The sequence below is a fragment of the Atractosteus spatula genome, chromosome 15 (assembly GCF_055471065.1).
Source record: "Atractosteus spatula isolate fAtrSpa1 chromosome 15, fAtrSpa1.hap1, whole genome shotgun sequence".
Taxonomy (NCBI): Eukaryota; Metazoa; Chordata; class Actinopteri; order Semionotiformes; family Lepisosteidae; genus Atractosteus; species Atractosteus spatula.
In genome coordinates, this window is record NC_142720.1 from 7,448,793 (window position 1) to 7,465,283 (window position 16,491).

Consider the following 16,491-nt stretch of genomic DNA (forward strand, 5'->3'; position numbering starts at 1 on the left):
CACACAAAATTGCAGCATATCAACTAAGATTCTGAAACAACAGAGATTTGCGACAGGTATCAAACACAAATGGATTCTCACAGAATGGTGAAAGTCTATCTGGAAGTTTATTATTTATTTCTGAATCAAATAGTGCTCAGTTATTTAAAAAGGATAGTCATTCAAACAGACATCTCAAGCACGTGTGTGCGGTAGGGTTATGGTTACGATCAGAAATAGGGTTAAGGTTACACTTCGGATAATGCATAGGGGTGTATCTCCAGGGTCTGGAGTGTTTCCAAGATGTGCATGAATGGCAGCTGGGAATCACATGGCTCGGTACGCACACTCCGTCTGACCCATTCTCTCGCCCGCTGACTCAACGCTGACTGTCGAGGTGCTCACCTGCTGGTAGAGCAGCATGGCGTTGCGGGGGCAGCTGTGCACCACCCCCAGCAGGCTGCGGAACACGTGGGTGAGCACCTGCAGGTCAGGGGCTCCTGCCGACAGCAGCAGCAGCTCCATGGTGCAGATTTCAGGGTACAGGAGCATCCCCCGGTTAGGATCCTCTGCCAGGCTCCCCAGTTCGCTCTCCCCGGCTGGGGGGGGCTCCGCTCCTCTCTCTCCTGTCGCAGAGAGCACAGGGGCAGGGCAGAGCCCCGTCAGCTGAAGAAGAGGAGCCTTTTCACATGCAGTCGATGGTGGATAATGATTTCTACATCAAAGCAAAGTGTTGGTAACCTCTTTTCCAAAAGAAAGCTGAAGAATTATTTAAAAAAATGAGAGCCCCTGTCCAGAAAAGGCTAGGCTAAGGAACTGCCTACAAATAATTCCAATGTAAGAGTGAATGCACTCAGGCCATTCAAAGACCCAGTACGAGCTCAGCACCAGCTGATTCAGAGGTAAAATAAGAAACTGGGTCATTCCACTTCACCTCTCAACCTGCTACTCACATTTCCGTCGCAGTTCAGGAAGACGAATGCACATCCAAGAACAGAGCGAGCCAAAGGTTTTATCAACCTAAAGAGTACACAGCCTATAACTGCTATTCACTGATCATGAACAGACCCCCTCCTTTGTCATAAAAGCTAGTGGCCTAAAGGATTCTTGCATCAGGAAAATACAAAGCTTCCAGAACGATGCTCCAATTACTACAGCTCCCACTGTAAAAGACATTTATACCCGTTACTTCAGATTACTCATGTAAAAGCTTAGTTTCCACTTGGAATTTGTCGACACAATGCTCGTGTGATTTAAAACCACTGCTTAAAATCTTGAGGAGGAAATTTTGATTGAAAAGAATCAACCTTCATGATCTGCAAGAAAAACCATCACTTGACAAAACCCTGGCATGAATTTGTATTCTGCTTTCATTCCCTGACAGGTGTGCTGATGTGGAGGAGGTAGGGACAATGAACAGTATACAGGGAAACAGTAATGTTACGGGTAATTACAGCTCATGATTACGGGGGATTGCTGAACATTACATAACCATTATACAGTTTCCATTACTCACACCTACGCCTTTCCATTTAAACACCTGACCTTTGGCTCTGTAAATGGATAAGCACTGCACAGCAGACAGTCTTGATATGCATGACTCGCGATTTGGATACAACAATTGCTCCTCCTAACTGAAACCCTTTCCAATACACATCAATCTGGTTCCAAGGCAGAAATGCAAGGCTTACGTCATGTATGTGACAAAATGACTCTTTCCAGTCTGAGCTCCTTATGAGCAATTTAATGCTTCACGTTTATGAAGCCACGTGTAGCAGCCAACACAAACTACATGTATGATTTAACATGCAGACAACTGGGGAAAGGCAAGAAGGGCAATTTTTCACTGGTAAAATCTAACACTGCACACGTCTTTGGCACCTCCTATATCCACAAACTGCTAACAGTCCCTCTCCAGCTCTGCTTTCCTCTCTCATAAGCTCATTAACCGATTGGGGTGATTTTCGATTAATACCGCACTGTTAAAACAGCAGCTGGCATTGGGTGTTGCTTACAGCTTCTGTGCATTTTAAGAAGATTGCAAAAACAATTGGCTTGTTTTCTTCAGTGCTGTGACCAATATGTTTGCTACCCATTGTTTTTTTTCTCGATAACCAAATCGGATCACTCTGAAGCAAACGTTTGCGAAAGAGGCTTAAGCACTCAATATCATCGTTTCACTCGCTAGTGCTTCATGAGTGATTTTTGTAGGCTGAAAGAAATGAGAGGAGACTGCCCATTCCTAGCCCTCCAATGAATACAGATCCCGCAGGCACTTCGGCGTCTCAGATCATCACCGCATGGACTGACAGCTTTGAGGTTCAAGTAGGCTACAGCCTAGACAATATAATACCGGAGTCTGCTACCCTAATGAGTTTCCTACTTTGGCATATAAAATATTTTATTTTTATTGTGGCATTTTGTTTCCCCAGACAAGGAATCGGTACAGCTACAGGATCAGTGGGCCCTGTGAACACTTCAGTGAAGTGTATCTGACAAAAATGAAAACGGCAATAAGACGGAACAGGGAGTGTGCGTACAGTAACCACGGCAACCCTTCTGATGCGGTTGCCCTGGAAACACCTCTGCCGTCAACTAGGAGACGCCGGGCCTTGTGGGAAAATGCGAGTTGAGCAAGCGTATCGATGTGGAGCTCGGGCAGAAAGCGCTCATCGATAAGGGAGAGCCACAGATGTTGAAAAGAAATGGCGTTCACTGCTTCTTATGCCCAAATAATGGTCCAATAGTAGGTTCTTTGAATAGAGGATCAAAAATAAAACAATTGGGGTCCTGGAGGGCTAAAGAAAACCACAGTACAGGACAGCAGTTCCCCGTTCACTGCGAGGTCATCCCGTGCAAGACCAGAGTTTCACCAGAACTCGCGTGGAGTGCTCACACCAGAAGGAACGTAACATAGTCTGGAAGCCTAGGTTGTCACGATACAAACAAACAATATATATGCATAATGCAGTGATGAGTTGCAATTCACATTTATTCTGGTTACTATTCTCTGTATCTCAGAAACTGTGAACAGTTCCTGTGAGCATACCACACCACCATTGCTCCAAGTGCACATCTGTCCACACCCCCAGGCAAGCATGGATGTTACAACTTTTAAAGCTGCTAAAGCTACATCTCCATCACCCAAACACGAGAGAAAGTAGATTTTTCTAAAGTGTTATTCTTTAGCTCAGCTTCTTCTGGGCAAAGACACCTCTCCCTGCGTCTACTAATCAAGTCGTTTACAACCGCTGACAAAACACCCTATTGTAAATCAGAACAAATTCATTTCAATATGCGCATCAATCTCCTTGCCCAGCAGTACCCTCAATTTTTTTTTTTGCTTATGCTAAATAAGCTACTGGTCACCTCTTTGGTGCTGAAGCCCAAAACCCGTACTCTACCTTCCTCCCGGCTGGCCATGTCCTCGGGGTTGCTCTCGCTGTCGGCCTCGTACCCCTCCTCCTCGCCCGGGAGTTTGACGCCGCAGCACTGGGGCTCCTCCACCTCCTCCGACAGGTCCCCGAGGGGGGCGGCTGACTCCTCCTCACCGGCCTGGTGCTTCTGTCGCAGTGGGAGAAGAGGGATCAAGAGGGCTTCTTCCCCTGCCTTTCTCCAGCAGGCCTTCAGGCTCGTCTCGGAAACAACAGGATGGATTTCTGCTTTTGACTTTCTTGCCTCCCTAACACAGAAGTGCGCCTGCACTTCCTATACACAGTATCGCAATGTTGACACTGCCCCCTAGAAATTTTTAAAATCCTGATCTCTGCAACATGATCATCCAATTAAATTAAGACATGCATCAACTTCTGATCAAATAAGATTAATTCCTTGCCAGGAGAATAGTCGCTTCATTGCATACAGATGTTTAGTCAATTAAACTGTAAGTCAAGAACAAGCTCTTCCAGAGCTGCAGGAACGAGACGACAGCCTTGTAAGCACTTCTGTGTGACACATCAGGGAACCACCTCTTACACAAGATGTGGGCAAGAAAGTGTGGTTGTGCAATGCAAGACTGCAGTGCTTCTTTCTTTCCCTTGAAAATCACATCTCTCTTTTTTAACCCATGCAGTACAGAAAACCTGTACTGATTTCTTTGGATATTCCGAGAAAAGTCCAAAGCTGTGATCTCCAACTCTTGTGAACAACTGCTGCCCCTGATTTTCATTTGATTAACAGAGTACTGGCACTAATTTCTGCTGGTGTTGCTTCTGGCACGTTATTAGCGATTGGAGAAGGGATTTGACTCAAATTTCATGGATCTCTCACAATGACTCATGACAATTGTCACAATGACTTCCTTTAACAGGAGGTAAAAAAGTGCAAGGACAGCTGTTTAAAAAGTTGCAGTGCGTTAATAGTGAGCGTCGTACGTGCGCCTTTACAACAGTGATATTCACTGCTGGTCCTGGAGGTCCTTACCCTCTCCGTTTTCTCCTCAGGGGATTCCGAGCCGGAGGAGACCTCTGCCAGGGCCACGCGGAGCAGGGAGTCGAACAGCGGGAGAGCGAGGTCCGAACTCACCACCCCGGAGTGGGACAACTGCTCCCGCACCTCGCCGAGGGTCTCCTCCACGGTCAGCTGCTGTGGGAGACCAGACACACAGTGACGCATGGCGCCCTCAGCAGCACCACAAGGACCCTGCCAACGGGTGTTGAACTCCGCAACGGGGAGAGACCAACTTACAGCCGAGAGAACTCCAACAACATCAGAATAAAAAAATGGGTAACATAAGGGGGCATCGCAGCCATTCCAAAATTTCTTAACTGTTTCTCAACAAAGGAAGAGAAGAACATAGGTTTTGTTCATCTCTAATGATTTCAGAAGTCATAAAGGAGTGAACTACTTTAAAAATGTCATCAAAGAGGGGCTCTGAAACACAAGACTGGGGTCGAGCTGTAATTAATTCAGCTAGTGCTACTGCAGTGATGAGCAACAGCCCAGACCTTGAATAATCCACCAGAACTGCATTAAAAGCAACTACGGCAGTAGTGGAAGAGCACACTAAACTTTAAACCATTCAAACAACACGGGGAAGTCAATACCTGAAAGGAGAGCTCTGGCTCTGTTTTCTGGGGTCCCTGGTTAGCACTGTGCAAGCATATTGCCAGCAGAGCTTCCAGGAGCCTGATGCTCTGAAGGGGCCACTCCTCTTCCAGTCTCCTGGCCAAGTCTTTCCCGTTGGATGCAGACTGTCCCAGGCTGCAGGCGTCGGCCAGCCCCCGATGGCAGTCGTCCGCCTGGGTGGGCAGCGAGGTGACGGACCCTGCCGGGCGGAGATCCTGCTGGGATGGGCTGGAGCTGCCTTGGGTGTCCTTCTTCTTGGCCTTGCTGTCCTTGGTTCTTAAAGCCAGCTTCTGGATGACCATAATGATGAGCCGGGGGCAGACGTCCAGCCCGCCTAGCTTGTAGAACTGCCTCTGGAAGACGGGGCTGGAGAGGTAGATCCCGCGGCAGGCGGCCCACACGTCCGCTGCCCGGCGGATCTGTTCCTTGGAAGGCAGGACCACGCTGTCGGGGGACAGACAGGGCAGGCGGCCGCCCAGGGGCTCACTGGCCGTGCTGTCGTACCCCGAGGTGTCCTCCGAGTCGTTGGCAGAGTCCCGGTCCGACTCCGCCTCCTTGCTGACGCACAGGAAGGCCACGCACAAGAAGAGGTTGATGGCGCCGAGGTGGGCCTCGCTCCCGCCTCCTCCCCGGCTGCTCCTCCTGCGCGGGCCGGCCTCCTTCAGCCCCGCGTAGAACCTGCTGAGGTTCTGTGGCCCCTCTCCCGCCACCCTGCCGCCCGGGCCTGCCCCCTGCTCCAGCGCCTGTGCCTCCCTCTCCCTCTCCTCGGCCTCAGCGGTCTCCGGCTCTCGCAGGGCGCCGGCTGCCGGCTGCTCCCCGGCTGCACTCAGGATCAGGGTCTCGAACACTTTCAGCGCCGACGACCGCACCGGGTCCAGGTAGATCAGCTCCGTCACCTGACTCAAGCCGTTACAGCTCAGGAACTGGTCCCTGATCACCCTGAGGAAGGCACACATCGGCAATGAGACCTCCCGCGGCACGACTCGGCACGACTCGGCACGACTCGGCACGACTCGGCACGACTCGGCACGACTCGGCACGACTCGGCACGACTCACTTTTGCTGTCAAGGCAAACTATAGCACAGCCAACACATCAGAACACGGAGGAAAACAGGAAATGACACAGAGGAAATGGACTAAAGGGAAGAAGGTACTGTAAAGTAATTATTTACATCTTCACTCTCGGGAGTCCGAACGTTTAGCAGTCTTAAGGTCTATAATGCTGATGTATGCAAGGACATTTGTGGACAATTAATATGTATCAGTTATATGAATAAATTATTTAACAGCTTACCATATTCTTAGTATGACAAACACAGAATTACAAAACTGATCTATAAAAAAATATGCACATGAGCCAACAGAATATAGATTATGTAGCTTGCATGTCATTTAGGCCAAATAAATGGCTAATCTATTAAAAAAAAGGAAAAATTTCTTTTTTGCAAAAAAAGGAAATTTAAATGGACATATTTCATAAATCACTGCAGCGATTTAAATGTAGATATTCTAGGGATTTTAAAAGCTTCCAGAAATGAAGAAAAAAAACATCAGATCTCATTTCATATACAGTATATCTCTATTTAATGGTAAACGCAGAGGATGAATAAATTCCTTCAGGACAGTCAGAAACTGCAAATCTGGGTTGACATTTTCAGCTGCCTGCTGTGAGAGAAGCTGAAATACCAGAACCATAATCTTGCAGGATGCAGGATTAAACCACTAGCATAACCTAAGATACCGCATGACTCTCACAGTAGAGAAATACTTCCATGCAGTAAGTTTCTTAAAGCAACAGGATGGACCTGGTTTAAACACACGTCCAGGATTTAAAACTGACTCAACATGTGTCAAGCTGGAGAAAACTTGTGCAAAACCCTGTGCACCTCTCCTGAATCAGTTCCTGTATCAAAATGTTCCTCGGCTGCCTCCTTTGTTGCTTCACACCTCACCTTTCTATTTGTATAAGTCACTATAAAAGAATTTTGCAAATTACTGAAGAAGCAATCCCTTTTTAAAGAAATGAATCACTGTATTTGTCTTTCAAGACATTCAAAGCTGTCAAAAAGGCTTCAAATAACAACATATCCTGTTACTAGATTATACAAGGGAATGAGGGAGCTCCGTTTGTTTAAAAAGCCTGCTCTATGCAATTCTAATCTCTACAAAACACACTCCAGGGAGGACACTCTACGCTCAACACAGGACAGGTATTCCTCTAATTTGTAACTTTACTCTTCCTATAACTCTGCTCGCGAGACTGGCTGTCTTGCCTTTTCTGCACCGTTCTCACCCTGTTCCTGTATCGGCGGCAAACCTGCAAGACAGCGTTCACTGCTCATGAATAAAAATCCCCTTAGCCACATAAGGCCGTGTACTGGCCAAAAACAAAGGACGCGGTATTACATTAAGGGGAAAAAAGGCAAAATTGTGCAGTGCAGGTAACAAAGCACAAGTGAGGAGGTCATCTTATCATCTTTTGTCAAGAGCACCACACAGTGCTGAGAAAAAAAACTATTTTAATTTAAACTTCATTACCAGTTGCTGAAAATAAAATCAAAACAAAAGTATTTTCTCTATACTAATAATCTATACCTCACTATAATCATTGATAAATCATCATTATGATAATTTGAATTATTTGATGAAAGATCATTATGTTATTTATTTACATTTATTATGTCATTACAGTCCTAATTCATTAATTAATACCCTTCACATATACCTGCTTTAACAGCCAGCACCCACCAGCAGCAAAGCACTGCAGATCAGGTGGGGAAGCTCTGCTTCACTAGATGGATGAAGAAGGAACTTAGCCAATTGCTACAAGAGGTTTAATGGTGTGACACACTCGCCGAGAGTCTGAAATCCTTTAATCGGCGTCACAAGACGCGTGCTCGCGAAGCCAGCTCGGATCGAACGGGTCTTCGGCAAACACCTTCATCCTGGCCGCTCGCTGGAGGCGGCCATCAGGGAAGGTGGTCTCACCTGGACTTGAGGAGCGCAGGCAGCGTCTGGAGGTAGACCTGCAGGACCTCCAGGGGCAGGCAGGCGCTGTGGTAGCTGCAGACCTCGGCGCAGGTGGTGGTGACGCCCAGCTGCTGGGCGTGGTGCGCCAGCTCCACTCCCCTCTGGAGGACGGGGCTAAATATATGGGTGTAGAGCTGCCACTGCACGACCGCATTGCCCCGCTGGGTGAGCTGGCACACGTGCCCGGCGATCTGCAGGCTCAGCTGCCGGTCCTCGCTAAACACCAAGTCCTGGTAGGCCTCCAGGGCGTTCCACTTCCACAACATGTCTTCTGCCCCTCCGCTGGGCAGGATCCCCTGGGGGCGATAGGACGGGCTGGGCGAGGCCGAACTCGGCTCGGCCCCCCCCTCCAGGCTGGGCAGCTGGCTGCCGTCCACCGTGCAGACGTTGCAGGAGGCCTGCCTGGCCTTCTCGGAGGGCTGCCCCCCGCCCAGCTGCTCCAGCACCAGGCGGCTCAGGAGGGTGAGCACGTGGGGCTGGTAGCTGCGCAGGGCCGGCGCCCGGAAGGCGTGTAGCAGCGGCGCCACAACGGAGCGGGGGTCCATGCAGCAGCAAATGCCCACCGCCTGCACGCCGCCCAGGATCTGCAGGCAGGCGGGCCCGCCGGAGGACACGTGCTGCAGGAGGCGGAGGCACTGGTGGGCACAGGCCGCCAGGCAGCAGCAGCGGTCGGGGTAGCGCACCTGCCCGCCCGGGGCCTCCTCCTCGAAGGGGTTGTGGTGCGCCGGCTGCTTGAAGGCGGAGACGGGCAGGCCCGAGAGGTCCCGGTGGTGGTGGAGGAAGTGCGAGTACTCGCAGCGGCGATGGCGGCGGCGGGCGCACACGGACTGGTGCAGCTGCTCCGACTTGGCCTTCTTGACGGCGCTGACGATCTTCACCACCCCCCCGACGAGGCCCCGGGCCCGCTCTGCGGCCTCCGCGGCCACGCCGGCGTCCCGCGCGCCCAGCCACTCCATCTGCAGCACGGCGTCCTCGAAGAGCTCCAGGCCCCGGTGCTGGACGAACTCGTGGAGGAGCTCCACGGCCTGGCTGAAGAAGAACGGGTTGGGAGCGGAGGCCTGCAGGCATCCCAGCAGCACCTGCAGGACGCCTTCCAGCAGCTCGGGCAGCAGCAGCGCGCGGTGGCGGCTCCGGGAGAAGGAAAAATCGTCCTGCACCTCCCGCAGGGTCTTCTTCGGGCGGGGAGCGAAGGGGTCGGCCTGCCTCTCCAGGCAGCTGCGGATCCTCAGGGTGGCCCGCAGGAGGTCCGTCAGATTCCTCCGCAGGTTGTCCGGCAGGGCCTCCCTCTGGCCCACGTCCACCGCCATGAGATGGAGAATGGTGCGCAGGAGCATCCTCTGGATAAGAGCCGTGGGCTCCTCCGTCCAGCCAGCAGCCAGGTCCTCTCCACTCCCTCTGCCTCCCTCACCTTCCTCCCCGCCGCCACCCGGGCCGCAGCAGTCCCCAAACTCGGCGAGGATCTCGGTCAAGGTGGGCACCACGCTGACGGCCAGGCAGGGGTTGTGATTTAACGTCATGTCGAACTTGCAGACCTTCTCCAGCAGGGAGAGCAGCACGTGGCACAGGTCGAAGGGCGAGTTCTCCATCCGGTTGAAGATGGACAAGGCAGCCGGGTCGCTCAGCGTCTCAGAATCGGAGGGCGGGCCGCCGCCGGGGCGCGGGTGTGCCTCGGTCCTGTCCGAGGTGGTCATGGCGTCCGCGAGGGGCGACGTCGGCGGGGGCGTTCTGGACAAGCGGGGGTGGCCGCTCACCAGGTGGCTCGAGACGTGTGCCCTCCGGTACTTGCCCCCAGCGCTGATCGTCTTCTCATCGGAATTGGCCTCCGAGTCGGAAGTGGAGAGCTGGGATTTTCGGGCATCCCTCACCGAGTAACGCTGGGCACCCCTGCGCTGGCGCCGGGCTTTCCAGCTGCCGGAGGCACGCTTGGGGGCCACCGGCACCTCCGAGCCCGTCTTCTCCTGGGCTCCCTTCACGGGGGTGACCCTCCCGTCCCTGCTGAAGAAGACCTCCGCCAGCGAAGGCAGGATGAAATCTGAAACAGTCAATGAAATAAAAAAATAACCACAGCTGGGGTGAAAATAACCTTATTTGCTGGGGGAATAAAAAAAGATACTCGGAACAACAAAGTGCCACCAAAATGACATTAAAAATGGCTCATTTTTTTCAACCCAAGGATGCCCTATCCAAAATGAGCATAATACACAACAAGGAGGCAGTCAAATATTTTGGCAGTATTAGAAAACAAGTAACATTAATAGTTTAATCGCTATTGCATTATTAAATAAGTTATTAAATTATTAAATAAGGCATTGTGCCCTACCATTTAATGGTAGCAGGACAGTTTGTCCCAAATCAAGGTCTGCATCTCGCCTTTGGGATTGATTCACAACTTAAATATAGTAACTAATAAGGTAAAAATGTATGAGGCCCTCGTTAAAAAGGATTAGCAGGCCTTTACTAGAAGCCTGTGTCTCATCAGGGTCAATAACCTCAGTCAGCAACCAAGATTGTAATAATAATCCTGTGCAGCACACAACACCCTGAACAACAATATTTTAATAACAGTTAACACTAATGAGGTTAGTCTTAACCTTGAGATAATCGAATATATTTATAATACCACAACCTTTTAAAAGAAGACAATGAACAAGATGGATGATTGAAGCATACTGGGCACGGTTACTGAAGCTCATTTCTAAATACACCTTGTTATATATAGACTCACGCTGAAAGATATTTGCAGATAATAAACTAGCTAACAGCGAGTAAAAAACTAAAAAGAACTAAAATCTAGTTTATTGGGTGAACTATAATGCCTGCATTATAGATCATGATTGTTTTTAATTTAAAAGTATTTTTAAAAAATATAAGGAAAAAAATCAGCGTGTCGCAAAAATACTTTCCCTTTTTGTTTTGATTGCTAAGATCTAGAGAATGACCTTAAGAACTCATCGCATGCGAGCAGTTAACCTTTAGACATTTGACAAGCATGTGTCATTAGTCTTTCACTTCCATTTAAATACAGTAAAACCACATTGCAAGATGCATTCAAGCTTTCTGCTATAAGCTTAGTGACACTATTATAGGAGTGTATGTTAAAATAAAATCACAAAGTTTTAAAGACCTCTGCCCCTCCGCCCCCAAATAAAACCAAACAGCTGTATAAGCAGCTGGAGTATAATCTTCCGCTTTTCATGCAAATGCAAGATGTTTCATTTCTTCTCTGGGAAGAACAGGAAGCTCATGCAGGAGAAAAAACCCATCCTCAGGTCTAGACTCTTGCTATAGCTGGCCTGCATTTTCCAGCTTTATCTAAACTGCTGTTGGAAGAAAAACAGAGTGTACAGAGAACAAAGCCAAACATCCAGGGTAGTGGGAGGATGGGGCTGGGAGTCCGCTCATTAAGGAATGATAGTTCAATAAATTAAAAGTTTTAGAGCATTCAAAAACAATTATATTGTAGAACAATGTAATTTCAGTACCACGACAAAATCACTGCCACAATTTTAATACTTCTGTTTTACTACATTAGGTTATCTCAGGTTTTTTAGGCTCTTAAAGAATCCTAATCACACCTTGATTATCCAAATCACCTTGAGTGAAAACCATCCCCATATCCCCTTGAATCCACTTGCTTAGCTACAGATTGTGCACATAAGTGGGCTGCCACTGTGTCTGTGGTTAAGTGCTCCTTGAGATTAAGGTTGTAGCACCAGGTAACACAACACATTCACTTCAATGCCCTGCTTTACATCTACTTCTAATACTCAAGATAATTCAATACCAGAAGTACCTTAAGACTCCAAAACCCAGGGCACCTGTAAAGGCAAGTCCACTTTTTAGCATTACTTTAAAGCTGTATGGCAATTTCCCTATCTCTATCTCTACAATGCCACTGTAAGTGCAGTTTGAGTGGAAAACTGCATTAGCTTGTCCACTTGAAGAAGACTCCACAGCTGAAACATTTATGAGCACGGAATGAACTTTTAATTTTTACATTTTTAGGGAGTTCCCTCTTGTAGACAAATACCAAGTTTTTAAAAAACTTCCAATTTCTGTTACGGTGGAAGTTGAAAAGGTTTTGCTGCAGAGGGCGTGTCCCCACTTGGGTGAGACCCCAATCACCCTCACCTCACACATAAACCCTTTTGCTGACACTACAAGGAAAGAGAAATATGGACGGGGGAAGACTGTGCCCCATCAGGAAGGAAACCAAATATCACCTTCAGTCTTCACATGGATTTTAATGGGAGAATCTTCACTTGATTCATTGCTCTAAATCATGGTGACAATGCAACATCATCGCTTTCGACAGCTCCTGGAGTCTCCTGCCCACTTAGTAGAGTCAGTAGAGTGGGAGAGTCAGGCTGGGATAAGCAGCTAAGAGCAGCCCAAACTCGGTGCGGATGTCCAGCCAGTGGAAGGGCTTACCTGGGGCTCTCTCCTCCTGCACGGGGATCTTCCAAACCAGAGGCAGCAGCGACAACAGCAAAGTCAGCAGCTCCTCCCTGCAGGTCAGCTCCTGTCCAGGAACAGGCAAAAGAAACGCAGCTTTAGTCCCAGTTCCCAGAGCACAGGTCACAACCGCTTCTTCGCTCAGCCAAACCGCAACAGTAACTTGTCTTCCAGAGGCTGCATTGATTTTCTCCCCTCTCTCTCTCTCTCCCAGCTGACTGACCTGCCAAGCACTGTACAGCACTTGCGAATTAAGTACCGCAAGGGTACCGAAAGAAAAAACGAGCTCGACAGCCAACCAGAGCTCTGGGACAGGCTACGTCAGGCCTCTGAGACACTGCTTCCCATAAATACAGTGCCCACCTACCCCCCCCAAACTTTCATGTTGAAAGAATTCCTCACAGGGGAGAGAACATAGCTCCCCAAGTGTGAATTAAAAGTAAATAAAATGCCGCTGCTTCTTCTGTGTCAAGAGACGTGCGACTTGGTTTGAAGGCAAACGGCGGCACGCGCAGCGCACACATCCACCTCCACGGAGACCCCAGGGCCCGCGGGCTGTGCCTCCTGGGACCCTGTTGTGCTCGGCAATGGCAGGGCACCCTGCTCGGAGGCGAACAGCAGCCTCTTGGCCTGGCTCATTCCTCAGATGTCGCACCTCAGCAGAGAAAGCCTGCCAAACCACAGCTCGAACCCGTAGAGTCAGGGTCCAGCACACCGCTACGCATCTCCCCACCACATAAACCCCTGTCCTCGCACTGCTCAAAGCTCAGCACGGTTCTGTTACAGCAACCGCAGCAGGAGCACCCCTTCCAGTTAATCACGGAAGTGTTTTACTTGGTCCCACATTTTTAGGGACTGAATGGTTCTTTCATAGGCCAATATGAAAACAGACTGGCGTCTGGCCATCTGTCATTAGCGCTGTGTTCTCTAAGAGCTCAGCATTCGCACTTTGATAGCTATGGCAAGATGCTGGAAAGCAACCGTAGGTCTTACTTTAATCATCTTTTATTAATGTCCTGGTTTCTACCAAGTATAATTCTTTTCAAATGTTTTATTTTTAACCTAGGTTGATTTATATCAGCAGTGAAGAAAGAAGCCACAGTGAGTCAGGAGCTCAGACTTTGATTTACCATTTCTAAGAAAGAAGCTACGCGGAAAGCTAGCAGCAGTGTCAGCAGGTTTTATGACAAATGCCCGAAATTCGAAAAAGACCAAAGACCTCATGGAAGAGCCAATGATCCAGACGACATCAGACAGGCATAAAGGTTTGTGATGCATCGCTACTGTCAGGGAATACAGACAAGAGCTGAACACCACCTTCTATAAACTCAAGTTGCTTTCCTCACTGGCCATGCAAGGAGTTGGGAATGATGGCAGTTTGTGTAGTTAGGTGTGGCTGGGCTGAAGGGTTGGCTATCCCCGCCTGGCTGGATAGAGAGGTGACGGACTCAGACAGATACTGAAATAAGTGTATCCATCGTGTTGAGCGGAAGAAGGTTATAATGTTATTTCGGGGAAACAGAACAATCATTGCTCTCAGAGGATCTACAGTATGTATCCTCCAGCTACAGGAAGGAGGATCAAGAGCTCCTGAAACATGCAAAAACAAAGCTCAAGAAAAACTTTAAAAATGTTTCATACTTTCCCTCTGTTTTTGTTTTTCCATGTTCAGAACATTCGGAAGTATTAACCCAAGAGTCAGACTGATACAAATGAAAACTACCCAGAAAAGACAGTGGTACTCATAACAAAGAAAACATTTTATTTTCTCAGACCATTTTGATGAACGTGATGATTTATAGACTAGGTGGCAAACAATGTTATAACTATTGTGTGTGGCAAAACAGGAAATCATATGACCATCATATAGCAAAGACTTTTGAAATTTCCATCAGAAATGGGTAAGCAATTCCCAGAGGTACATACAGTATACTGAAAGTAGTATTTATTGTCCATGTCCAGCCTACACACATTTCACTGAAGCTGTTTTTTTTTCCTTCTGAGAAGACATTCTTAAATATTTGAAGTAAGAACTGCATTTATTATCACCAGTTACACAGAATCAATTAATCAGACAAACATAATGAGACAGCATTCGAGGCTAATATTTCAGAAACGCATTTCACAGGTATTCATCGTTTTGAGTTGACATCATTCCTTAATATTTAGAGTATCTTCTGTGATAAAAATCAACAGGGCACCGAGTCCAAGTGCAAGGCCTTTCTTTCATTGTGAAAAATCTATCTGGACGTCTACTGTTAAAAATGAGAGAGGCTGTGACTCATGGATTTTATGTTTTAACAAAGCTTTTCACAAACACTGTAGTCACACTTCCTCCACGGCACACTTCTGCCAGCTCAGAACAACTTCGTCAAATAGGCCACGCTGGCTGAACTGCCCCATATCAGTATAAGCTCACTAATTAAATCAGTCAAGGCTTAGGAAAGAGAATTAGTTGCCAGATGAGTCCATTTTACATGCAACAGTGCACAAGGAAGGCTTTTTCTAAATCAGAAACACAGTGTGCAGCAAGGGCAATGAAAGAGTTAAGACTTCCAGTCTGGTATGTGTCAGCGGATCTGTGTTAAAGTCTTATCTGGTGCTCTGATGAGCTTCGGTCAGGTACAGCTCGCAGGTGAAGAGTTACCAGCTATGTGCTGAATAATTCATGGTGCTGCTGGGGCAGAATTCAATCCCAGCCACGGTTTAGAAGTATATCTGATACTCAGTACCAGCTACAGGTTACATCATTTAACAGTATCTTGAGTCGGTAACTAAGCAGAAAATAAAACCTCTGCAGTTTTCCACATTACCATGTGTCTTCTTGTGGATGTGGGAAAATGAATACTATGCCATTGTTCAAAAGTGTATGTTATATGGAAATGTAAACTGCTTCCAGTTGTGAAGAGGCACAATCTCTCACACTTTTCAGCAGAAATGTGTAACCATAGGAAGGCCAGAAAAACAATGTCAACATGACTGACACGTTCCCATGGACAGAACTGCGCTCGCTGTCATGTATGGTCAAACAGGAGTTGGGTGTTCCAGAATAAAGAAGGACAGCCATACAAGCTGGTGAAAAACTTTTAGAGGGGAAATTAGGCCGTCACATTTGACAGGAATGCCCAACACAGGGATGACTATAAGTATGAATGCATGAATTGTACATATAAGTGGTTTAGAAATTCTGTAAACTACGTGCAGAAGGGAGATTCTGGAAGATTTGCAGGGAATGAATACTGAACGGGTGCGAGCGTGTGAGGACTGGAATGAAGGGGGGGCGGAGCCTCACCTGGTCAATGATGGAGTCCAGAGTGCTGAGCAGGAGGAAGCCCCGCCCCCTCACCAGGTACTCTCCCAGCGCCACCATGTGACTCTCCTCTTCCTCCTCCTCCCGCGCCTCCACCTGCTGGGCCACCGCGCTGCACAGCTGGTGCACATCGGTCAGGAACTCCCGGGCCAAGGTGTTACTGGAGCTGCTCATGTCTGAGCTGCAGAGCAAAGGAAAGAGAACAGCGTTCGCTGAAGACTGACTGTCCGTTCACAACCCGAACACGCCGGATATTGCCCATCACAGCATGGAGCATCACAGCAGCTGACTGAATTCTACCTCCACTGGCAGAAAAGGCCCACATATAGACACCCATTGTGTGTCTCGTGGGGAGCAAGCTGGGGTTTGCGAATTCCTAATGCAAGAAATTGTATATGGGTAATAAAGTGATCTTATCTTGTATAAACTGCATCCATCAGACAATGCATACTGCTGACTAGCAAATGAGGCAAGGGTAGAGAAAAGGAGATCTCAAACGAAGGCAAGTAGTGTTGTCAGTGCTTCTATAAATCCATGAAACTGGTAACTATCTTAAACCGGGGTTACTTTCCCCTTCAGAGGTGCAGAATATATTTGGGTAGAATTGGGTTTTTAGACTTGTATTACACCAATAATACAAGATTCCATT

The 16,491-nt window shown here is 48.2% G+C and overlaps 1 protein-coding gene across 1 annotated transcript in view; it reads right to left on the reverse strand.

Annotated features, from left to right (window-relative positions):
• lyst (lysosomal trafficking regulator) overlaps positions 1-16,491 on the reverse strand; it is a 90,353-nt gene that overhangs the window by 43,101 nt on the left and 30,761 nt on the right. The window contains exons 4-10 of the mRNA XM_088934435.1: positions 15,825-16,023; positions 12,509-12,599; positions 8,036-10,109; positions 5,025-5,985; positions 4,402-4,563; positions 3,384-3,543; positions 385-605 (exon numbers count right to left, since the gene is read on the reverse strand). Of these exons, the coding sequence (XP_088790561.1) occupies positions 385-605; positions 3,384-3,543; positions 4,402-4,563; positions 5,025-5,985; positions 8,036-10,109; positions 12,509-12,599; positions 15,825-16,023 (3,868 nt within the window). The remainder of the gene's footprint in view (positions 1-384; positions 606-3,383; positions 3,544-4,401; positions 4,564-5,024; positions 5,986-8,035; positions 10,110-12,508; positions 12,600-15,824; positions 16,024-16,491) is intronic.